A 25966-nucleotide genomic window follows, 5' to 3' on the forward strand; every position below is an offset into this window, starting at 1 on the left:
ATTTCAGAATGCTGGGGACAAACATAAGATCCTACAAGGATCCAGAGAGAGGGGGAAAAAAGAAAATCACACAGAGAATGGCAAAAGATTTTAAAAGCAAGGTTAGAAGCCAAAAGCTAATGGAGCTTATCTTCAAAATTCTAAAGAAAAAAAGTTTTGAACCTAGAATTCTAATATCTAGCCAACCTACCAATCAAACAAAGATGTGGAATAAGAAATTTTCTGACATGCAAGGTTTCAAAAAATTTACATCCTATGCATCCTTTCTCAGGAAGCTACTAAAATATGAGGACTTAAACCAAGAAAGAAGAAGAAAATGGGATCCAATGTAACTAGGCATTCAATATAAAAAAGAGGTCATGTGAATCCCTGGGATGATGGTGAATGGAAATTTCAAGGTAATATAGTGTGTGTGTGTGTGTGTACGTGTCAAGCCTAGAATGTAATTTGTCCAGATTGGAGCGAGCCATAAAATTTCAGATGTCCTCAAAAAGATAAAATTGATGTAACACCTGACATGTTTGGACACATTGAGAGATTTACACAATACCCTCTCATTTTTAATATCTGATCTTGGCATATAATGGTGAGTGATTTCTTTATGCATCACTGACTTTCCTATAAGGAAGCTTATAGACTATGAAAAGGATCTGATGGTACCATGGGGCCACAGTTACTGCTTCAACCAACATTATTTACAAAGAAATTGAAATGACAAAGAATCAGTCCCACCTTTATTATGGTTAACTCTGCAGAGTTTCTTGGTGTCACCCAGAATAATTTGTAGTCTTCACATATCAGGTATTGTTGTTTAATGCAATAATCCTCATTATCTGTTGAGAAGGTTTGATTCCATTTCAAAATCACTGTGAATAGGTATAGCTCCCTAGCTTTTACTCCCTGGCTTAAGGGCTAAAGGCACTCACTTTATATTTGCCAGTTAGTAGCATCTAGAATACTTTTCAAAATCATTTTTTAAAAACTGAAAGAGGAGATTAAAAAATTGAAAGAGGGGAAGACAGAATTCCTATTGTTACTGGGACATGAACTTATCAATGTGTCAACTTCTATAATGTTGTTTCTTACATTCTAGAAATTTGATTGTACTTAAGCATCAAATTCAAGTACAAATAATCACTTATTTGTATACTGTCATACACAAAAGGACATGCATTCAACGATACTTACCTAATTCAATTTCCTTCTCTATTTCCAAATTAGGCATTGGTCTATCTTCTACAAAAAACTCTGTAGAGGTACTCAGCTCTGGTAGGGATTTTAGTAGTTGTCTGCGATACTGTGAACACCAGGGTGACTGAGTAGGGCTGTCTGGGGGAAAAAAAATGTTGAAAAAAAATTATCCCAAAACTTAAAATGGGTATTATAACAGAGGAGGGGGAAAAAAACCCATGACTGCATGATCAATACTGCTAACCTAACAACACTCATCTATCTCAGGTCTTTATGATACCGAACTCAGTTAGTACTCACTTATTCTAGAGATTTCACAATTTATGGCAACTTTTCTAGAGAAGAAATACTTATACCTCGGTTTGCTCTGATAAATAAGTGTTCACTGGACATGGATATAGATATTTGTTTACAAATGGTATATATGAACCTACCTGCAGTCTCACTAGTGAGCTCCAGTTTCTCAGGAATTTGAAGACATTTGATGGAGGAGGTGCTTGTAACCGAGGCAGAAGATCCAGAGAACCCAGAGGAGTGTGTGGCTTCACCGCTGTCTTCAATAATTGGGCTGAAAGAACCACAGATGAGTCAATCCTCAAGGGGGTAATTTACATCAACTTTATTATACTTTTATTTGCTATTCAATAGTCTCAATTTTAAAGTCCATTATTTTCCTGAAAAAAAAAAAAGATTCATAATCAGAATCTAGGTAACTTTATCTACTCTGGTTGAAAAGCAATGCCAAGCATTAAATTTATGTTTTATTAACCTAATCTATAGGAAATGCCTTATTCTACATCTATTCTAAACTGACTGAGGAAAACTAAGACACTAACTTCCTTCCTCTTTATCCCTTCTTTGGACTTTATAACTCTTCAATAAGCAAAGGTCAAGAAAGAAAAAGGGAAATTATTCAAGGTGAATACATGCTAGAAAATGTGAAAAAAGTTTGAAAATACAGTTTTAAAAGCACAAAGTGGCAAATTAAAGAATATTCCTGGGCTTCCCTGGTGGCACAGTGGTTAAGAATCCGCCTGCCAATGCAGGGGACACAGGTTCGAGCCCTGGTCTGGGAAGATCCCACATGCCACAGAGCAACTAAGTCCGTGCGCCACAACTACTGAGCCTGTGCTCTAGAGCCCGCAAGCCACAACTACTGAGCCCACGTGCCACAAGTACTGAAGCCCACCCTAGAGCCCATGCTCTGCAACAAAAGAAACCACTGCAATGAGAAGCCACGCACCGCAACGAAGAGTACCCCCACTCGCCACAACTAGAGAAAGCCCACGCACAGCAACGAAGACCCAATGCAGCCAAAAATAAATAAATTAAATTAAATTAACAAAAAAAGCAGCTTGCTCCTTAAAAAAAAAAAAAAGAATATTCCTAAAACTGGAATAAGTCTGTTTAAATCAGGTGACTTTTAAATATGGAGAGATCACAAGGCTTAGTCCCTGGCTCTCTATGCCATTCCCCCCTCTTCTTTATTCATTTCCATCTCTCTATCAAAAGATACTTTAAAAAAACAAGTCTCCAGTGGAGTCAAGATGGCTACCAGGAGGACGCGGAATTCGTGTCTCCTCACAACTAGGGCACCTACCAGGCACTGGTGGGGGACCACAGACATCTAAGGGGACGGGAGGAAGCCCCAGCCACCAGGTAGGACGTGGGGCGTGGGGGGAGTGAAGGGGTAAGAGAAGTGGAGGGGGGACCAGACTGGCGCCCCTCAGGGGCGCCTGAGGGAGGGTAAGGGATCCCATGCCAAAAGGGGGAAATTGGGGAACCATTAGGAGGGCAGAGGATCAAAAGGGAGAGTGGCCAGGTTTCCACTGCCCACTTGGACCCCCAGGAACCTGCTGAGATCCTGGGCCTGATCCTCTGCCCACTGAGGCCCTCTCCAGACGTGTGGGTCCTGAGGGAGTGGGAGGGAGGGAAGGGGGAGCAAAAGTAAAGGTTGGACCTCAGGGACCAGCACCCCTGAGGGGTGTCTGGGGGAGGGAAGGAGTTCCTACACCCAGCGGGACCCACCCATGGTTAGGGGTCCAGTGGCCCAGTGGGGGTAAGGTGGGGGACACCCTGCCAGAGACTGTCGGGGAGGGGCATGAAGGAACGGAAGGTAACACGGCCAGTGCCTTCCGTGTCCAGTCAGGCACTGGGAAGCCTGTTGGGCTCCAGGGCCTAATCCTCTGCCCTCGGAGTCTCCCTCCTGCCCTGCAGAGCCCAAGCCCCGCCCCTACACCCTCAACTCAGGGCCCTACCTCCAAACTCCAAACGCCACACTCTAGAGGTCCTTCTTTCCATGTGCTGCCTCTCCCCTTCTGTGCAGGTCCTAAGCAGAGGCCCCGCCCTACGCTCAAACGGCACCCCCATGCCCTAGGTCCTGCCCCACCCTAAACCCCGCCCCCGCCTAAACTCTGCCCCCATAGTCAAGGCTTTTTTTCTTTTCTTTTCTCCTCTTTTAGATTGGGTTCTGTTTTACCTTGTTGATTCACTGCTGTTGATTCTTTTATATTTTTATTTTTCCTAACCTTTTATTATTCTAATTTTATTTTATTCTTTATACTTTGTTAGTAATCTCTCCTTTTGGCTTCTTCCCCACCCCACACTCCTTTTTTTTCCCATTTTTCTGCTGTGGTTTTATTTTACCTTGTTGCAGTTGCTTCAATTATAGTTTATTTTTCCTAATATATTTTTTATCTTTCTAATTTTATTTTGTTTTTTATTCTTTGATATTGTACTGCTCTTTTTCTTCTTTCTTTCTTCCTTTTTTTATTACCATGCCACAAAGCTTGCGGGATCTTGGTTCCCAGGCCGGATGTTGGGCCTGAGCTCCTGTGATGGGAGCTCCGAGTCCAAACCGCTGGACTAACAGAAAACCTCAGACCCCAGGGAATATCAATCAGAGTGAGGCCTCCCGGAGGTCCTCATCTCAGCACCAAGACCCGGCTCTATCCAACTGCCTGCAAACTCCAGTGCTGGACGCCTCAGGCCAAACGACCAGTAAGACAGGAATACAGCACCACTCATCAAAAAAAAAAAAGAAAAAGAAATGACAAAAAAACTTGTTACAGACGAAGGAGCAAGGTAAAAACCTACAAGACCAAATTAATGAAGACGAAATAGGCAAACTACCTGAAAAAGAATTCAGAGTAATGATAGTAAAGATGATCCAAAACCTCAGAAACAGAATGGAGAAAATACAAGAAACATTTAACAAGGATCTAGAAGAACCAAAGAGCAAACAAACAGTGATGAACAACACAATTACTGAAATTAAAAATACTCTAGAAGGAATCAATAACAGAATAACTGAGACAGAAGAACGGATAAGTGAGCTGGAAGATAAAATGGTGGAAATAACTGCCAGGGAGCAGAATAAAGAAAAAAGAATGAAAAGAATTGAGGACACTCTCAGAGACTCTAGGACAACATTAAATGCACCAACATTCGAATTATAGGGGTCCCAGAAAAAGAAGAGAAAAAGAAAGGGTCTGAGAAAATATTTGAAGAGATTATAGTTGAAAACTTCCCTATCACGGGAAAGGAAATAGTCAATCAAGTCCAGGAAGCACAGAGAGTACCATACAGGATAAACCCAAAGAGAAACACACCCAGACACATATTAATCAAACTATCAAAAATTAAATACAAAGAAAAAATATTGAAAGCAGCAAGGGAAAAGCAACAAATAACATACAAGGGAATCCCCATAAGGTTAACAGCTGATTTTTCAGCAGAAACTCTGCAAGCCAGAAGCGAGTGGCAGGACATATTTAAAGCGATGAAAGGGGAAAACCTACAACCAAGATTACTCTCCCCAGCAAGGACCTCATTCAGATTTGACGGAGAAATTAAAACCTTCACAGACAAGCAAAAGTTAAGAGAATTCAGCACCACCAAACCAGCTTTACAACAAATGCTAAAGGAACTTCTCTAGGCAGGAAACACAAGAGAAGGAAAAGACCTACAATAACAAACCCAAAACAATTAAGAAAATGGTAATAGGAACATACATATCGATAATTACCTTAAATGTAAATGGGTTAAATGCTCCAACCAAAAGACATAGACTGGCTGAATGGATACAAAAACAAGACCCGTACATATGCTGCCTACAAGAGACCCACTTCAGACCTAGGGACACATACAGACTGAAAGTGAGGGGATGGAAAAAGATATTCCATGCAAATGGACATCAAAAGAAAGTTGGAGTAGCAATTTTCATATCAGACAAAATAGACGTTAAAATAAAGACTATTACAAGAGACAAAGAAGGACACTACATAATGATCAAGGGATCAATCCAAGAAGAAGCTATAACAATTGTAAATATTTATGCACCCAACATAGGAGCACCTCAATACAGAAGGCAAATGCTAACAGCCACAAAAGGGGAAATCAACAGTAACACAATCATAGTAGGGGACTTAAACACCCCACTTTCACCCATGGACAGATCACCCAAAATGAAAATAAATAATGAAACACAAGCTTTAAATGATACATTAAACAAGATGGACTTAATTGATATTTATAGGGCATGCCATCCAAAAACAACAGAATACACTTTCTTCTCAAGTGCTCATGGAACATTCTCCAGGATAGACCATATCTTGGGTCACAAATCAAGCCTTGGTAAATTTAAGAAAATTGAAATCATATCAAGTATCTTTTCTGACCACAACGCTATGAGACTAGATATCAATTACAGGAAAAAAACTACAAAATACAAACACAGGGTGGCTAAACAATACGCTACTAAATAACCAAGAGATCACTGAAGAAATCAAAGAGGAAATCAAAAAATACCTAGAAACAAATGACAATGAAAACATGACGACCCAAAACCTATGGGATGCAGCAAAAGCAGTTCTAAAAGGGAAATTTATAGCAATACAATACTACCTCAAGAAACAAGAAAAATCTCAAATAAACAACCTAACGTTACACCTAAAGCAATTAGAGAAAGAAGAGCCAAAAAACCCCAAAGTTAGCAGAAGGAAAGAAATCATAACGACCAGATCAGAAATAAATGAAAAAGAAATGAAAGAAACAATAGCAAAGATTAATAAAACTAAAAGCTGGTTCTCTGAGAAGATAAACAAAATCGATAAACCATTAGCCAGACTCATCAAGAAAAAAAGGGAGAAGACTCAAATCAACAGAATTAGGAATGAAAAAGGAGAAGTAAAAACTGACACTGCAGAAATACAAAGGATCATGAGAGACTACTACAAGCAACTCTATGCCAATAAAATGGACAACCTGGAAGAAACGGACAAATTCTTAGAAAAGCACAACCTCCTGAGACGGAACCAGGAAGAAATAGGAAATATAAACAGACCAATCACAAGCACTGAAATTGAAACTGTGATTTAAAATCTTGCAATAAACAAAAGCCCAGGACCAGATGGCTTCACAGGCGAATCCTATCAAACATTTAGAGAAGAGCTAACACCTATCCTTCTCAAAGTCTTCCAAAATATAGCAGAGGGAGGAACACTCCCAAACTCATTCTATGAGGCCACCATCACCCTGATACCAAAACCAGACAAAGATGTCACAAAAAAAGAAAACTACAGGGCAATATCTCTGATGAACATAGGCGCAAAAGTCCTCAACAAAACACCAGCAAACAGAATCCAACAGCACAGTAGAAGGATCATACACCACGATCAAGTGGGGTTTATTCCAGGAATGCAAGGATTCTTCAATATACGCAAATCAATCAACGTGATACACCATATTAACAAACTGAAGGAGAAAAACCATATGATAATCTCAGCAGATGCAGAAAAAGCTTCTGACAAAATTCAACACCCATTTATGATAAAAACTCTCCAGAAAGTAGGCATAGAGGGAACCTTCCTCTACACAATAAAGGCCATATATGACAAACCCACAGCCAACATCATCCTCAATGGTGAAAAACTGAAACCATTTCCACTAGGATCAGGAACAAGACAAGGTTGCCCACTCTCACCACTATTATTCAACATAGTTTTGGAAGTTTTAGCCACAGCAACCAGAGAAGAACAAGAAATAACAGGAATACAAGTCGAAAAAGAAGAAGTAAAACTGTCACTGTTTGCAGATGACATGATACTATACATAGAGAATCCTAAAGATGCTACCAGAAAATGACTAGAGATAATCAATGAATTTGGTAGAGTAGCAGGATACAAAATTAATGCACAGAAATCTCTTGCATTCTTATACACTAATGATGAAAAATCTGAAAGAGAAATTAAGGAAACACTCCCATTTACCATTGCAACAAAAAGAATAAAATACCTAGGAATAAACCTACCTAAGGAGACAAAGACCTGTATGCAGAAAACTATAAGACACTGATGAAAGAAATTAAAGATGATACGAACAAATGGAGAGATATACTATGTTCTTGGATTGGAAGAATCAACATTGTGCAAATACTACCCAAAGCAATCTACAGATTCAATGTAATCCCTATCAAACTACCAATGGCAGTTTTCACAGAACTAGAACAAAAAATCTCACAATTTGTATGGAAACACAAAAGACCCCGAATAGCCAAAACAATCTTGCGAAAGAAAAACGGAGCTGGAGGAATTAGGCTTCTGGACTTCAGACTATACTACAAAGCTACAGTAATCAAGACAGTATGGTACTGGTATAAAAACAGAAATATAGATCAATGAAACAGGATAGAAAGCCCAGAGATAAACCCACGCACATATGGTCACCTTATCTTTGATAAAGGAGGCAAGAGTGTACAATGGAGAAAAGATAGCCTCTTCAATAAGTGGTGCTGGGAAAACTGGACAGCTACATGTAAAATAATGAAATTAGAACACTTCCTAACACCATACACAAAAATAAACTCAAAATGGATTAAAAACCTAAATGTAAGGCCAGACACTATCAAACTCATAGAGGAAAACATAGGCAGAACACTCTATGACATACATCACAGCAAGATCCTTTTTGACCCACCTCCTAGAGAAATGGAAATAAAAACAAAAATAAATAAATGGGACCTAATGAAACTTAAAAGCTTTTGCACAGCAAAGGAAACCGTAAACAAGACGAAAAGACAACCCTCAGAATGGGAGAAAATATTTGCAAACAAAGCAACTGACAAAGGATTAATCTCCAAAATACACAAGCAGCTCATGCAACTTAATATCAGAAAAACAGACAACCCAATTCAAAAATGGGCAGAAGACCTAAATAGATATTTCTCCAAAGAAGATATACAGAATGCCCACAAACACATGAAAAGATGCTCAACACCACTAATCATTAGAGAAATGCAAACCAAAACTACAATGAGGTATCACCTCACACCGGTCAGAATGGCCATCATCAAAAAATCTACAAACAGTAAATGCTGGAGAGGGTATGGAGAAATGGGAACCCTCTTGCACTGTGGGTAGGAATGTAAATTGGTACAGCCTCTATGGAGAACAATACAGAGGTTCCTTAAAAAACCAAAAATAGAACTACCATATGACCCAGCAATCCCACTATTGGGCATATACCCTGAGAAAACCATAATTCAAAAAAAGTCATGTACCACAATGTTCACTGTAGCACTATTTACAATAGCCAGGACATGGAAGCAACCTAAGTGTCCACTGACAGACGAATGGATAAAGAAGATGTGGCACATACATACAATGGAATATTACTCAGCCATAAAAAGAAACGAAATTGAGTTATTTGTAGTGAGGTGGATGGACCCAGAGTCTGTCATACAGAGTGAAGCAAGTCAGAAAGAGAAAAATAGATACCGTATGCTAACACATATATATGGAATCTAAAAAAAAAAGTGGTTCTGATGAACCTAGGGGCAGGACAGGAACAAAGTCACAGATGTGGAGAGTGGACCTGGGGACACGGGGAGGGGGAAGGGTGGGCTGGGACGAGGTGGGAGAGTAGCACTGACAGGTATACACTACCAAATGTAAAATAGATAGCTAGTGGGAAGCAGCTTCATGGCACAGGGAGATCAGCTTGGTGCTTTGCGACCACCTGGAGCGGTGGGATGGGGAGGGTGGGAGGGAGACACAGGAGGGAAGGGATATGGGGATATACGTGTGCATGTAGCTGAGTCACTTTGCTGTACAGCAGAAACTAACACAACACTGTAAAGCAATTATACTCCAATAAAGATGTTAAAAAAAGAACAAAAACATGTCTCTAATTGCCTATTTGAAATTAGCATCAACCTATCTACCATTATTTTAACCTCAATATTAAAGGAAAAATAAATGCCTCATCTCTACCAGTCAGGTACACTTTGCTGAGTTTTCTCAAAGATACCATAACCAGAAAAATTTACTTTTAACCCTTAAAATCAAATCAGTTAAAAAAAAAAAAAAAATCAAATCAGTTACTAAATCCCATTAACACTTTATCTGGAGGAGCCCAGCTGTCAGGTAAAGCACTTAGCACAGTACCCAGCAGGTAGTAAAAGCTTCATAATTGATTGTTATAACTGACAAGCACACACAGAATAAGAGAGATTTCAAACAACCTGATTTGTACAACCTATAATCACCAGTCACCTCAGCTTCTTGATGCTGAGAGTTGGATTGTAGATAGTGCCACAAGCAGTTTGCTGGTCCTCAGAAGTCTTCACATGTAGGTCCTCTTCCTGCAACAGTCTCTCAGGATCAGAAGGGAGATCCTTCAAGGATATTACCTCATGAAAAGGAGTGGATGCAAAACGAGCTGCTCTAGCGAAGTCACAAGTGTCTTCTGGGTTAGGACAAATAGTTACATTCCTGAAACCTGTGATAATAGCATCCTCACTCAAGGGCTCAATTCCTGTAAATTCATCCTGAAAAACCACAAAAAATTTAGCTCATACATTTCAGTGAGCATATGAATGGCCTATCTTTTTTAGTGAAAGAGATACATATTTAGATAAGTGATTTTTAACACAGGGTGCAAAAGTATCATATCAGAATCTCTAGAGAAAGACAAATTTAAAAAGCACATCATTACATTTGAGGATAAAGGTTTTGTATTATGAAAACAGCAAATTATATTTCATCAAAAAATACACTGTGAGGATTCTCCATACAAAGGAAAAATACTGGACGATGTTTTTTTCCCAACCAATTTCACCTAGGAACTAGAGGACTAATACTATTTTTCTTCTGGCTTTGGCCTAGAATATGTTCCAATAATCTGCTGTCCTCCTAGCTTTTAAGTCTTTTTCTTTGACAAATGTTTAATTTCTATTTTATTTCTTAAAGGTAATTCATGATCATGGTAGAAAATATGGGAAAAAAAGTATAAAATAATGGAAAACATTTAAAATATGCCTTTGTCTTTAAAAGTAATGCAGGTATATAGTTTTAAAAAGTCAACTAGTTTAAAAGGATATATAGTGAAAAAGTCTCCCTTCCACACTTGATTCCCCCTGACGTCTCCACTCCAGTTACTACTCCCCAGAGGCAACTGCTGTGACCATATACATCTGGTAGGATACATGCACAAGCATATTCTATGCATTTAAAAAAGAGGTTTTAAAACAAGTGAAATTATAGCATCTATGCTAGTCTATATTATTCCTTCTCATTATATTTTTTAGTATATTTTCTGTGCTATTAAAAATTCTTTAGAAACATGATGGTAACATTGTGGGTCTATCAGAAGTTGACCAAATGTTTTAGGTTATCTACTGTTTTTCACTGTCATAAAACTATTTTAAATATTCTTGTAGATTTAAATCTTTAAGAATATGTTAACTTTCTTAGGAATAATTCATAAAAGTAGAACTATCAGGTCAAAAAGGTAATTGAACACTAAGGGTCTTTATACATACCGCCTAACTGCCCTCGGAGGGATTGTACCACTTTATACATTTACCTGAAGTACACAAAAGTGCCTATTTCATTTAACCCTTATAGATACTAGATATTAATTTTCTAGATCATTACCAATATGATATATACTCTGAATTTCTGACTCAACGTTATTTAGTAGAGGTGAGATACATCTAGAAGAAACAATAAGTGAAACTAAAAAATGTAAGATTAGAGTAAAATAGATGTCTGCATTCTAAGTATAAATTTTATACAAATTCTACTTATGGCCCTATTAGTTTAGACACTTTAAATTTTTTTTTTTTTGGTAGGGGAAAGAATCCTGGTAGGTATCTATTAACAAAATTCAAGTAAAAGGTTTAAGACAAAAAAACTAGATTGAGATTTACCCCTTTAATAATTTAGTCCATCCTTGAACAGCTGAACCTAGAACCACTACCTCCAAATCCAGCCTATCCATCTATTCTCTGGTGGTATTCTCCAGAACACAGTATGTAAAACTTATTCTTCCACATCATTATCTTTTCATAGCAGTCAGCGGATTACCTATATTAGAATTACCTGGGAAACTATTTAAAACCAATAAAAATACATGCTTGGGTTTTATCCCTGGAAATTCCAATTCAGTATAGTTGGAATGGGGCCTGAGCACCTTTAGTCATAAATGGCTCCCGAGGTTCCTCTGGGTTGCTGGAAATTTTCTGTATCTTGACATGGGTGAAGACCACATGGATATTCACATATATAAAAATTAATATTTGTCCAGTTTATGAATATAAAATATACCTCAATAAATAAGTAAATAAAAACATGTTTGAGTCATTCCCTAGGATGTGGAGAATATACTGTTTTAAATCACTATAGCTACTGATCATGTCTCCCTTTAAAAGTCTTCAGATTAAACATACTCAGTTCCCTTCAATCTCAAGACAAGTTTCCAGATGCTGGTTTGAGACTTCAATGAAATATCACTGATAAAGTTTATTTACTTTGTCTTGAATGTCTACACAGGGTCTTTTTTCATCCTAAGTACTATTATGTCACTAGTCCACAGTGGTTAAAACAAAACATTACTACAAAAAAAAAAAAAAAGGTTGGTTCACATAACTCTTTCATTGCCAATGTTTCATAAACATTTTATATAAAAAGAACAAAGATCCTTGGCTTTCAAGGCAGTGATTTTTCCCCACTTTAAAAAATTGAGATATAATTAACATAACAAAAACTTCACCCTTTAAAAGTGTGCATTTCAGTGGTTTTTAGTATATTGATAGGGCTTTGCAACCATCACCACTATGTAACTCCAGAACATCTTTATCACCTCAAAAAGAAACACCATACCCATTTGTAGTCACTTTCCAACCCACTCTCTCCCTAATCCCCTGGAAATCCCTAATCTACTTTCTGTCTTTATGGATTTGCCTATTCTGGACATTTCACATAAATGGAATCATACAATATGTGTTCTTTTGTGTGTGGCTTCATTTTAGCAGTGTTTTCAAGGTTCATTCATGTTGTAAGATATATCAGTACTTCATTCCTTCTTATGGCTGAATAATATTCCATTGTATGGATACACAACATTTTGTTTATCCATGCATCAGTTGACGAACACTGGCTTGTTTCCAGTTTTTGGCTATTATGAACAATGCTGCTATGAACATTCATGTAAAGTTTTTTGTGTGAAGATATGTTTTAAATTCTTTTGGATATATACCTAGGAGGGAATTGCTGGATCATATGGTAACTCTATGTTCAACATTTTGAAGAACTGCCAAACTGTTTTCCAAAGAGGATGCATCATTTCACATTCTCACCAGCAAAGTATGAGGGTTCTAGTTACTTCCCATCCTCACCAACACTTGTTATTTTGTCTTTTTGATTATAGCCATCCTAGAGCATGTATGCAATATTTCACTGTGGTTTTGATTTTCATTCTCTGATAACGGATGGTGTTGAGTGTCTTTTCATGTGCTTATTTCAAGCCAGTGATTTTCATTTTAACCCTAAACTTTTGTGATAATTGAATGAAACTATCCACTAGTCCATTTATATAAACTTAGGGATATTGCTCCTTACACAAACATCTGGAGATACATCCTCATTTGAGGTGATGCTTTCTGAAGTTTTGAGAATTGCAAGGGGTCTTCGTTGGGCTAAAACCCGTGGGGGATCTGCAGAAGGACTGGAAAAAGACATATTTCATTTAGCAATTTTTCTCTTAACATAGATAACAGTAACCCCCTATTTCATCCTCATTTATGATAACAGAAAACTTTTAATTGTCAAAACAAAATAAAATCAAAAAACCCCTCAAACCTGATAGTCTTTTTTTCTGAAAGAAGAAATTCATCAAAAATGGAGAAAGGTACACTGGAACCTATAGAAGGAGAGACTAAATTTACACTCTTAAGAGTAAATGCCCTACTCTTCAAGACAACTAGGTCAATTAACATTTTTGCTGTTTGAAAGCAGAAAGACAATTTTGTTTATCTTTTATAATAAATAATTTCAAATATATAAAAGTAGACATCATTTAATAACAATTACCTAAACATGGATGATCTTGTTTCATCTTTATTTCCCACCACTACTCCCCCAAACCTAACCCAATTCTGGATTATTTTGAAGCAAATACAAAACATCATATCATTGCATATGTAAATATTTTAGTACATATTTCTTAAAGAGATAGCCTCTTTTTAAAAAGCATAATCTCAAAACATGATCATACTTATAGAATTAAAAATTTCTGTATTCAAATATCCAGTCAGAGGTTTCACATTTTACCAAAACTTTTTAGAAAGTTTGAATTAGGAATGCAAAGTAGATTCATACACTGTGACTAGTTGAAATGCCTCTTAAATTGCTTTTATTTTATAGCGTTTTTGTTTTTGCTATTAATTTTTTATTTTAGAAACTGGGTTGTTTGCCCCATAATGCTGGATTTTTTGCCAATTATATTCTGTTTCACATGTTCTTCTGTGCTTTGCATTTCCTATAAATTAATGGTTAGAATTAGAGGTTTAATCAGATTCTACTGAATTTTTTAACTATTTATAGATGGATATTCATGTTTCTACCACTTTTAACATGTTTCTGAAAATACAACAAATTTGAATATAAAATAGCTTTAGTTGTAAGCTTTCCCCCCTCATTCTTCCTAAAAACCACTTTCCACTCTTGGCTGCTGGGTACTACTGATATGCTTAGCTAGAGTACACTAACTAAAGTGGAAGATTATTTTGTAGTTAGTATAAATTTAAATTACATTTAAACCAAATATTTTAAAGCAATGAGTTATTTTATAAAAATATTCTTTCAAATGTCTAACCTATCTTGAATCATATGCTTATAACTGAATTCCATGATTCAAAGATAACAGTACCTTAGTCCCTCTCTCTGCTTTCTTTCAAATCCTTTTACCACAATCAAGAAAAGTATTTACACTTATTACATAACGCATTTGTATCAGTAAGTTCTTCAAGAGATTGTCAAATAAAACTCACTTTTAGAATGAGGCTGTTCTTGCCAAATGTTTTCTGCAAGTGAAGTTTCCCTGTGAAGAAATTTGTTTTAAAACATGTGCTTAGTACCCACAGAAAGAATTATTTAATTCTTAAATGTCCAAGAGGTCTTTTTATTAAATATAATCTTCTTCACTCTAAGAAAATATTCTAGTACCATTAAACCAAATTCTTTAAGATAGAACCTTCAGTCATTAAAATTGTCATAGAATTATATTTGATAACAGATGTTAAGTTACATTAAATTACATTAACAGTATAAGCAGATTACAAAATGGTAAGCTTTCATTTTTATAAAACAAAACCAAAACAACAAATAAGAAATATACCAATGTTAATACTAGTCATCTCTTGGTAGTAGAAATGGGTGGTATTATCATTTAAAAAATTATTTGATTGTTTTTATAAGAAACATGTATTTTTTTTAACGGAAAAGAGCCAGCACCCAGACCTCTCTCATCAGCATCACAGCTTATGTTGTGACAAAGACTTGCAAAAATCATGTCTCAATACTATAAAAGTTAAGGAGACTTCAAGTCACTAGAGAGTCAAAAATCGGTTCTAGATGCCCTCCTATAAGCATCATCCCTCCCACCAATGCGGTCCTACCTGGCACAAGAGTTTACTGGGCAAACAGAATTGCATAGAGCCATTCCTGGTATTTCCTGAGACTCTGAAACAATTCGCAGTTCAGCTGTCTCCTTTGTAGACATCTTCTCTTCTTGCTATTTGCATTAAATAAACAAAATCAAGAAATATATAGAAAATGCTACCTATTCTCAAGTTTTAGTGCCAAAATTAACTTTACTATACTCTTCCCCTAGACATCTACTAACCATATAAAATGTCTGTACCACAAAAGTTCTTCCCAATAATTCATGTTCCCAGTATAAACTGGTACTGTTGTACTCAACTGAGTAGTGGCAAGGAAATACACACTAAATTTCTTTAGCTAATCTCATTTTAATGGAACATAACTAGAATAAAAATCTAAAGTCAGAAGTAACAGAGTAGTGCTTTAGAATATAACTAAGAAGTCAATAGTCTATAAATTGCATCACTTATATGCCGCAAATTCCATTTGAAGTCACCTGTTAAATTACTTTCATGCTCAACTTTACTGATATTAATAGCGAAGAAACTATCAGAAACTGAGTGGGTCTGACAGGACTTTTTACCTTCTATATTTTTATATTGTTTAAATTTGTTTCAATAAGCATTAATTGTACGTATTGAAAAAGAGAATGACCTGATCACTTGCTCTTTCTTGCTGAGTAGTTTGGATTTCTTTTAGCTTCTTCTCCATCTCTTCAATCTGCTTCTGCATTTCTGCTCTCTTCTCTGCACTGGTCAGTAGCTCAGCTAGAAACAGTGAAGTTGGCTGAGGCATTACTCCTCATAGCAATTTATCCTGTCAAAAACTGTCTTTGGGGCTCATGTCCTCAACATATGTTAATATTACAGATGAGAATGATACAAATGGAGCAAAGCCCTCAACCTGAGGTCTAGGTCTCTATTATTTATTCATTCAATCAATAAAAAATAGAATATCTATTATGTGCCAAGCACAACTTTAAGAATTTAGGTTTTAGTGGTACATAATACAAAGTCCTTGGTCATGTGATGCTAACATTCAATTTGGGAGAGACAAACACAGAAATTAACAAGAAAAATCAGTTTTAAAAATAAAACTAAATAGGTGATGTGAGAATGTGTCACTGGGTAGGGGGATGGAGGTCAGGGGCTACTTAAGACCAGAGATCAGGGAAGATCATCTAAGAAAGTTACATTAGAAAGTTGCAACCTGGATGACAAGGGGCCAGTCATATAAAGATCTGGGGAAAGATTTTAGGCCAAAGGACTAGCTGGCACAAAGGTCCTAATGCAGGAACAAGATTATTGTGTTCAAGGATCCAAAAGAAGGCCAACATGGTTGTAGCACAGATAGAGGGAACAAAGTAAAAGATGAGGTTGGAGAGGTAGGTAACAGCTAAATCATGTAGGGGTAAAGACTCTACTGCATTCTAAGACAATGAAAAAACACTGGAGAATTTTAAATAAAGGAGTGACATGATCTGACTTTTTAAAAAAGATAATTTGCTGTGAATAAAATGGACTGTGTTAAGGCCAGAATGAGGGCAGAAAGTCTAAATGCAGTAGTCCAGCTAAAAGACTGTGGTTTCGATTGAGGTAACAATGGGAATGGTGATAAATGAAAGATTTATGAAATTTTTTGGTGGTAAAGTTGATAGGCTTATTCATTAGATGTGGGGGAACGGTAAAGAAAGAGGGATCAAAGATGACTTCTGGACTTTTTTTTGGCTTGAACCAGTTGCGTGCATGGGGATGCCTTTTATTGAGATAGGGAAGCCTGTGGTACATTTGCATATTGGGGTGTGGTTTGTGACAGAAATCACTAACTTTGTTTTTCTTTAAAATATTTATTTATTTGGCTGCACCACGTCTTAGTTGCAGCACGCAGGATCTTCCTTGCGGCATGCAGGATCTTTTAGTTGAGGCATGTAGGATATTTAGTTACAGCATGCAAACTCTTAGTTGCAGCACGTGGGATCTAGTTCCCTGACCAGAGATCGAACCAGGGCCCCCAGCATTGGGAGTGCAGAGTGTTAGTCACTGGATCACCAGGGAAGTCCCAGTAACTATTTTTGGTTAGGTTGAGTTTAAAATGTCTATTAGGATAGCCAATAGATGCAGGCAACTAAATGTGAGTCTGCGGTTCAGGTGAAATGTCAGGGATGGGGATATGAATTTGAGACTCCATGGTTTGCAAACAGTATTTAATCTATTACCTAAAGATAGCTGTTGAAAGAAAAGATAATTGGGATACTTCAGAAGTCTCCCCTGGGCCTCAGGAAGAGGTCCTGAATGAGAAGAACAGTAGTAAAGGAAACTGAGTGGGAATACACATCAAGGAAGAAGCCAAGAGAAGCATTTCATAAAGTAGTATTTCATCAGCTATGCCAAATGAAGCCAAGAGGTCAATAAAGATCAGGACTGAGAAAGAGCCATAAGATTTGGCAAAAAGGAGGTTTCTGGTCACCGTGATCACTGGAATAGAAGGGATGCTTGAGGAAATAACAGGCAGCAAAAGAAGATTACAATTCCCCCAAAATTTTGCTGTGAAAGAGAGTATAAAAATGGGATAGTAGCTGGAGAAGAATATGAGGATAATGGAGTTTTTTTTTTTTTTTTAAAGAATGGAGACATTAGAGTATATATGTATAAATTAGTGAGAATGGTTTAGTAAAAAGGGAAAATGCTGGAAGGGGAAGAAAAAAGGGCCACTCCTTTGATAGGAACAGAGAAACAATTTTTTTCTTAAATTTAATTAATTAATTTATTTATTGGCCATGTTGGGTCTTCATTGCTGCCCACGGGCTTTCTCTAGTTGTGAGCGGGGCTACTCTTCGTTGCGGTGCACAGACTTCTCATGCGGTAGCTTCTCTTGTTGCGGAGCATGGGCTCTAGGCGCGCAGGCTCAGTAGTTGTGGCACACGGGCTTAGCTGCTCCGCGGCATGTGGGATCTTCCCAGACCGGGGCTCAAACCCGTGTCCCCTGCATCGGCAGGCGGATTCTTAACCACTGCACCACCAGGGAAGCCCCAGAAACGTTAATTTTAACCGAAAGAATGAGTGTATAGGTACAGATTGCAGATATGGCAGATTTGGTGGAAGAAAATGGAGTTACTATTACATTCCTTCTATTTTCTCAATGAAATTAGAAACGAGATTATAGGTGAGGAGGGACAGGGATGCAGATTTGAAAATATGAAAGAAAATTAAATTAGTTGTTTAGCAGAAAGAAGAAATTCACCTACCAGGAAACTAGAATGATTGTTAGGCACTGGTAAATGCTCATTTGAGATTTGTGGTCAAGAATTTAAAATGACTGGACAGCTACATGTAAAAGAATGAAATTAGAACACTCCCTAACACTATACACAAAAATAAAGTCAAAATGGATTAGAGACCTAAATGTAAGACTGGACACTATCAAACTCTTAGAGGAAAACAAAGGAAGAACACTCTGACATATATCACAGCAACATCCTTTTTGACTCACCTCCTAGAGAAATGGAAATAAAAACAAAAATAAACAAATGGGACCTAAGGAAACTTAAAAGCTTTTGCACAGCAAAGGAAATCATAAGCAAGACGAAAAGACAACCCTCAGAATGGGAGAAAATATTTGCAAACGAAGCAATGGACAAAGAATTAATCTCCAAAATATACAAACAGCTCATGCAGCTCAATATCAAAAAAACAAACAACCCAATCAAAAAATGGGTGAAGACCTAAATAGACATTTCTCCAAAGAAGACATACAGATGGCCAAGAGGCACATAAAAGGTGCTCAACATCAATAATTATTAGAGAAATGCAAATCAAAACTACAGTGAGGTATCACTTCATACCGGTTAGAATGGGCATCATCAGAAAATCTACAAACAATAAATGCTGGAGAGGGTGCACTGTTGGTGGGAATGTAAATTGATAGAGCTGCTATGGAGAACAGTATGGAGGTTCCTTAAAAAACTAAAACTAGAACTACCATATGACCCAGCAATCCCACTACTGGGCATATACCCAGAAAAAACCATAATTCAAAAAGACACATGCACCCCAATGTTCATTGCAGCACTATTTACAACAGTCAGGTCATGGAAGCAACCTAAATGCCCATCAACAGATGAATGGATAAAGAAGATGTGGTACAGGCTTCCCTGGTGGCACAGTGATTAAGAATCCGCCTGCCAGTGCAGGGGACACAGGTTCAAGCCCTGGTCTGGGAAGATCTCACATGCCGCGGAGCAGCTAAGCCCGTGCGCCACAGCTACTGAGCCTGTGCTCTAGAGCCTGTGAGCCACAACTACTGAGCCTGCATGTCACAACTATTGAAGCCCGCATGCCTAGAGCCTGTGCACCACAACAAGAAAAGCCACAGCGATGAGAAGCCCGTGCACCACAACGAAGAGTAGCCCCTGCTCGCCGCAACTAGAGAAAGCCCGCGCACAGCAACAAAGACCCAATGCAGCCAAAAATAAATAAATTTATATATTAAAAAAAAGATGTGGTACATATATACAATGGAATATTACTCAGCCATAAAAAGGAACGAAATTGGGTCATTTGTAGAGATGTGGATGGACCTAGAGACTGTCATACAGAGTGAAGTAAGTCAGGAAGAGAAAAACAAATATCATATATTAACGCATATATGTGGAATCTGGGGAAATGGTACAGATGAACTGGTTTGCAAGGCAGAAATAGAGACACAGATGCAGAGAACAAACGTATGGTTACCAAGGGGGGAAAGTGTGGGGTGGGATGAATTGGGAGATTGGGATTGACATATATACACTAATATGTATAAAATAGATAACTAATGAGAACCTGCTGTATAGCACAGGGAACTCCACTTCGCTGCACAGTAGAAACCAATACAGCATTGTAAAACAACTATACTCCAATTAAAAAAAAAAAAAAAGAATTTAAAATGAGACCGATACACACAGTTGCATTTTTCTCCAACTACATTTAAACTATCAATACTTGGATGCAGGTACAGGGTGTGAGCAGAGAGCTGGATTTAACCAGGGCTGAGGTTCTGCCAGGTGAATACAATATAGTGGATGATGTAGGGAGTAGAAAGTAAGATATGAGCCAGGTGCTTAGTCAGTTAATGAGTGACAGGGAGTGACGAAAAAGTCTGAGGTGAGAACACTAAGGAGGCTCAAGAGGTAGAAAAAAAATATTGGAAGACATGAATCCGAAAGAAGCTTTTTGAAGGAGGAGGGGGAAAATGGTGTGGAAGTAGCAATGGGAAGAAAGGATAACAGCCTTGTCTTTAGGCCTAACCTGTGGCTTCCTCATTTCTCATATCCCTACCTGAGAGTGAAAGTCTGCAACAATCTTTGAAGCTAGTTTTCAATATAAGAAGAAACCTCTTTCTTATAGGCATAAGGATTTATAAGAGTACAAACTAGATTCAGAGACAAGGTTAGGAAACGAGTATTAAAGTGTCCTCAAAGGTCAATACTTCTTTTTATCGACTCAAATCCCAACTAACCCTAGCTCAGGTCCTTCTTTGGCTAGTTGAGAATAAAATGTACTATTTTACTTTTATATACTTGGTTTAGCTAGAGCCTTCCCTTCAGGAAACAGTAGTTTTAATCTAAGTACCTAGTTCCTTTCCCAGCTCCTATTTGGCTACTCTGCTAGCCTACTTCTTTGTTGTGGTGGTTCCCACTTCTAAAAGCTTTACACAACCAGCTCCTTGCTTTTTAACCATTCCCTGTCTCCTACCTAGACACGTAGATTCCATTTTTCAATGTATTACTTGAGCCCAGAGCACTTCTGTCAACCTTGGAAGGCACCAGTTGATATAACAAATAAGGCAATTCCAAACGTACAGTCTGCTTTACAGACGTTTGCTTCTAACTTGTCACCTGGAACTCTGAAATATTTTTTTCTCTAACAAATTATAAGTGATGGTTAAGTTTCCCAGCTAGCCTTATGAATGCCACATCTCCTTAGGTGAGCTGAGCTGCAATAGTAGGTTACTCTGGATGCCTGTGTTTAAAAAAAAAAAATTTCTTCTTTCTTGGTATAGATCCTTGTCAAAATGTCTAAATGAATGAAATTTATTTTTGGACTCTCCCCTACCTCCTTTTCTGTACTCTCGCGCATCTTTTAATGCCTTAAGCTCCAAATGCTATACTTCCCTACTTTCAGCCTATTCTACACGCCTCTTGCCCCCAAGTACTTCTAGGCTTCAGAATCAGAACCACTTCCCACTTCCCCCAAATTCCCAGTTTTTCAATTTATAGTGAAGCTTCCCTTACCTTAGAAAGAACATAATGTCTTTAATAAACAGTACACATAACTATCATCTAAATGAGTGAGTATGTTAACCTGAATAAGCCCTGGGAGAAATTTCAGTCGAAGTATCAAAAGTAAAGTGAAATATTTAGGAAATGTTAGGAAAAGCACTTTTCTGTCTGCCGAATGCAGGGAAATTATGAATTGGTCATGCAGTTCCTTTACTTTTGAACACAAACTTAGTTGCTTAATATTTTTCCTCAGGGGTCTCATGGAAAGCAACAATGGAAATTCAGCCTAAATGGAGAAACATAGAAACCATAGAAGCATCACATAAAGGTACACACAATGGGGTAATTTTCCTCAGACTTAACATATCAACTCAATCTTCCTACAACTAAGTTATTTTTACAAACTTGAACTAGATCAATACACATACCTTCTCTTTGCTCTTTTAATTTCTTCCGGAAAACCTCAGCCCGGATCTCTTCAAAGGAGAACTCCCCCACTCCTGCATAAATCTTCTCCTTACAATACATCATTTTCTCTTTCTTCTCCTCAGACTCTTGCTGAAGGCTTTGAACTCTTTGCAGGAGATCTCCTTCTTCCTTTCCAGGCTTTCTTGTGCTTAGAATGTGGTTTATACTGGGTTCAATTTTACATGGTGTCCTAAAAGAAGCAAGATAATTATTATTCACCATACAGATCAAATGAGTTATTTCTTACGTTTTGACAGAACACAGGGACAATGTCAGTAGTGAGGCTATATGTGATCGATTCCAAAAAAACAAAAACAAAAAAGACTGAGAAAACAGGCTAAAAATAATTTACATGGTCCATCAACAATTATGTTCTGAGTACTACTATGATGAAGAAGGAAATTAGGTGTAAGTTAGGGTCATCATATAGCTTTTATTACTTATAGGTAAAAATAAATCTGAATATCATATCTTTTTTTTTTAAAGGAGGTAATATTTTTATTTTTATTAAAAAAATTTTTTTATTGAAGTATAGTTGATTTGTGTGTTAGTTTCAGATGTACAGCAAAGTGATTCAGTTATACATATATATATATTTATATATATATTCTTTTTCAGATTCTTTTCCCTTATAGGTAATTACAAAATATTGAGTATAGTTCCCTGTGCTATACAGTAGGTCCTTGTTGGTTATCTATTTTATATATAGTAGTGTGTATATGTTAATCCCAACCTCCTAACTTATCTCTCCCCCCATCTTTCCCCTTTGGTAACCATAAGTTTGCTTTCTATGTCTGTGGAAATATCTAAATCAAAGCCAGTGCATGAAATGAAGTCAACTTATGCAATACAGCCCATTTTCCATTGTTTAGCACCCCAAAGAATTAGAGTCAGGAATATAGCATTTAGGGAACTGATGATGTGAAATCCAACGTTCTCAGCTGAGGGGGAAGAATGAGAGTGGTAATATAGGTTTGAAAAGAATGAAGCATAAAGTACCTCTATCGGGATAGGGCAGATGTTCTCAATCTGGACAATGGATCAGAATCACTTATATATCTTTTATTTTCTTATGTACCTTTTTACAACTAAAGATACCTGGTCTTCACCTCAGATACACTGGATCAGAACCTTTAATGGCCCAAGCATCTACATGCTTAAAAGCCTTCCTCAACTTGCTCAACTGATAAAAGACTCTATGAAAATCCCACACAAACATCATACCTAGCATATACGAAGGGTTATAGCTTAGTTATGAGGAAACTCTTGCAATGGGGCGCAAAATACGACCTAATATTAGAACTCCACAATGTTACATATTAGACTGAATCTCAGACTGCCTGATTATTTAATCATCATCTATCATATTTTTTCTTATAAACAGAAATGCCAAGGGTTAGGAAGAAAAAGACATCCAGAAAGAAAAAGCAGGTTACGAGGAAAAACTGCCATAATTTCTCATTACTGTCAATAACAAAGGTAGAACACCTCATTTAAATCAGAGAGACTGTTTTTGACTACAGCAATGTAAATATAAACCTATTGAGTTTATTCCTTAATAATACTAACAAATAGTCTTTTAGCCCTAACATACTCAAAAAAATACAGATGTAAAGGAAATAAAACTTTGGTTTACCTTCATCCCCACAAAGAAGAAAATGCCTTTGGGAACTAGGATAGGTGCCCCTGCCCACTCTTAATAATTCCCACCTCAAAATATCTGGAAACCAAACTCACATAACTGGCTGTTGTGCAGTCTCTTCCACATATGGAGTAAAACTGGGAAGCATAGAGGGTATAGCTGTCATAGAAGCTGTATTGCCACGAGGCTGGCGATGAAGAAGAAAATTAAAATTACCATGGTTTTACATTCTGACACAACATATGCAAACCATGCCTAATTATTCAAGAGGAATTAGAAGAGATGCTAAAAATACTCCTCTACTCTAACTCTGAAGTCTTTGTTATGTCAGCAAATAAACTGGATCTAAGAGTCCTTACCCTGTATTCCAAAGGCCTGCCTGTGTTCCAAGGGCCAGCTTGCAGCTCATTCTCTTTGGCCCTGGACACAGGAGGTGCTATCCATGGCTGCCCTGTAGGCCTAGATGACTCCGCTCTAGAAGGTTCATCAGCATTTTCATCAAAGACAGTAATTCTAGAATTACTTTGCATCTGTTGAGGAACTGGATTTTGGAGTCCTCTGTTCTGTCTTGGAGCTAAGAGAAAAATATTAAAACTTGATGTAAAATCTTTAATTATCAATTTAGATGCCCAAGAAGGTATACCTAATTCTTTCCCAAATCAAGGAGATTACTTCTACTACCATAGAATCAGAGATTTTTTAAAATAATAATTTTAAAAACCTTAATGGATCAAATTAGTAATTTTTAAGTCCATTCTGTATGTTACTTATACCCTACCTCTTTTCCCTCACCTGTAATCTTTTATGCATAGATATCCAAAAAACAAATTCTACATCTTCCTTCAGTCATCATTCTAACATTGCCTAATTTTACCAGACTAACCTAATCTTAATCTTCATTTTTCAGTTTAAAACTTTCTCTCAGTGGAAATCAGCTGAAATGTACTGAATCTAGAAAAAACGAATTAGCCCACTTATTAGTGGTATTCTCTTTAGTGGGGCTGCTTATTAGAATCAAACTTCATCATGCTCTGGATGAAATATTCTTTAAGACTATATTCCTTATACCCTAATTCTCAGATCTCCAAGGAACATTCTGAGTATTAATTTTTATTTATTTTTGGCAACGTTGGGTCTTTGTTGCTGCGCACGGACTTCTCATTGCAGTGGCTTCTCTTGCTGGGGAGCACGGGCTCTAGGGCGCACGGGCTTCAATGGTTGTGGCGCACAGGGTCTAGAGCGCAGGCTCAGTAGTTGTGGTGCATGGGCTTAGCTGCTCTGCGGCATGTGGGATCTTCCCAGACCAGGGCTCAAACCCATGTCCCCTGCATTGGCAGGCAGATTCTTAACCACTGTGCCACCAGGGAAGTCCCCATTCTGAGTATTAAAAGTTGATATCAGGAAAGGGATAAGATTTTCTTTTAAAAATCTGGTCTACATGTCTAACTGCTATAAATTTGGTTAATAATTATTTATCCTTGTACCTTCCACTCAATTTTGCTGTAAACCTAAATTTCCCTAAAAAATAGTGAATTTTTAAAAAAGCTATTACTGATCATCTTTAGGTATACAAAGAGAGCCCAATTTCTGACCCCCCAAAAGCTGAAGACCAAGTTAAAACATTCTTTGAGGATTTGGTACACGTAAGCTTTACTTTGATAATACTTGCTATATTATTGCATATATTCTTTCAACTAACAACTAAAACTGAGAAACTCTAGATGCTCCCTGTATATTAGGTTAGGTTTTTCTTTTCCTCTCTCTCTTTTTTTTTGCATTATAAGGGCCTCAGAATGGGTTTTTCTTAATTAAGACACAAAATGCTGACATGTTTTAGTGTTACTGCACACTGTGATCTCAGTTCTCCTTAGACTTTTCTTTTTTGCTACCTAGTACTCAGAACAGAAGGACAATGTCCACATATATATTTATACATGATCTCCTTACATAATTTGCCTACCACCTGAGACTAAGAGCTTCCCATAATAACACTTAACAAACTTACCCTTGAGAGCACCTCCTACACGGCTGATTGGAGCTCTTGCTGTCTTTTTCCCTTTGCTTTTTAGTTCAGCCAGTGTGCTTCGCTGTGGTACAGAAGATCCAAAAACTTCCTCCTCCTCTTCTTTCTCAAGTGCCAACAGAGTTTGCCGAGACACTCGAGCTTGGAATTGTCTAAAGTAAGAGAATGGACAATTAACATTTGGTGAGATGAACACTACTCACCAAATACAAATTTCTTTATTTGTTAAACAAGGGCGAAAGGTGGGATAGGGGAAGAAATATATAGAAATAGCCAAAAGCAAGTGTTTATTCTCTCAGGAATAAAGAAAGCCACCTTGAAATCAGAAAAGGTTTTGGCTAGAATGATTTAGCTCCCCCTCTGTATGTCCAAATCTGACCAATTAAAAATACTCTGAAGAGCACCAGTAGGTTGATCTCAGGATCAGATCAGGGTGTCTA

The 25966-nt window shown here is 37.4% G+C and overlaps 1 protein-coding gene across 2 annotated transcripts in view; it reads right to left on the reverse strand.

The window, feature by feature from the left end:
- The window catches only part of BUB1B (BUB1 mitotic checkpoint serine/threonine kinase B), a 56855-nt gene that overhangs the window by 9611 nt on the left and 21278 nt on the right, over positions 1-25966 (reverse strand). The window contains exons 6-18 of one of the 2 annotated variants that reach the window (XM_036840743.1): positions 25509-25678; positions 23863-24077; positions 23599-23690; positions 21822-22051; positions 15789-15901; positions 15149-15264; positions 14522-14571; positions 13332-13392; positions 13092-13197; positions 9744-10018; positions 1626-1759; positions 1189-1329; positions 733-833 (exon numbers count right to left, since the gene is read on the reverse strand). In XM_036840743.1, coding sequence (XP_036696638.1) covers positions 733-833; positions 1189-1329; positions 1626-1759; positions 9744-10018; positions 13092-13197; positions 13332-13392; positions 14522-14571; positions 15149-15264; positions 15789-15901; positions 21822-22051; positions 23599-23690; positions 23863-24077; positions 25509-25678 — 1804 coding nt within the window. Of the gene's footprint in view, positions 1-732; positions 834-1188; positions 1330-1625; positions 1760-9743; positions 10019-13091; positions 13198-13331; positions 13408-14521; positions 14572-15148; positions 15265-15788; positions 15902-21821; positions 22052-23598; positions 23691-23862; positions 24078-25508; positions 25679-25966 lie in introns of both variants that reach the window. The other variant, XM_036840733.1, reaches the window with a different exon arrangement.

The sequence above is a fragment of the Balaenoptera musculus genome, chromosome 2 (assembly GCF_009873245.2).
Source record: "Balaenoptera musculus isolate JJ_BM4_2016_0621 chromosome 2, mBalMus1.pri.v3, whole genome shotgun sequence".
NCBI lineage: Eukaryota > Metazoa > Chordata > Mammalia > Artiodactyla > Balaenopteridae > Balaenoptera > Balaenoptera musculus.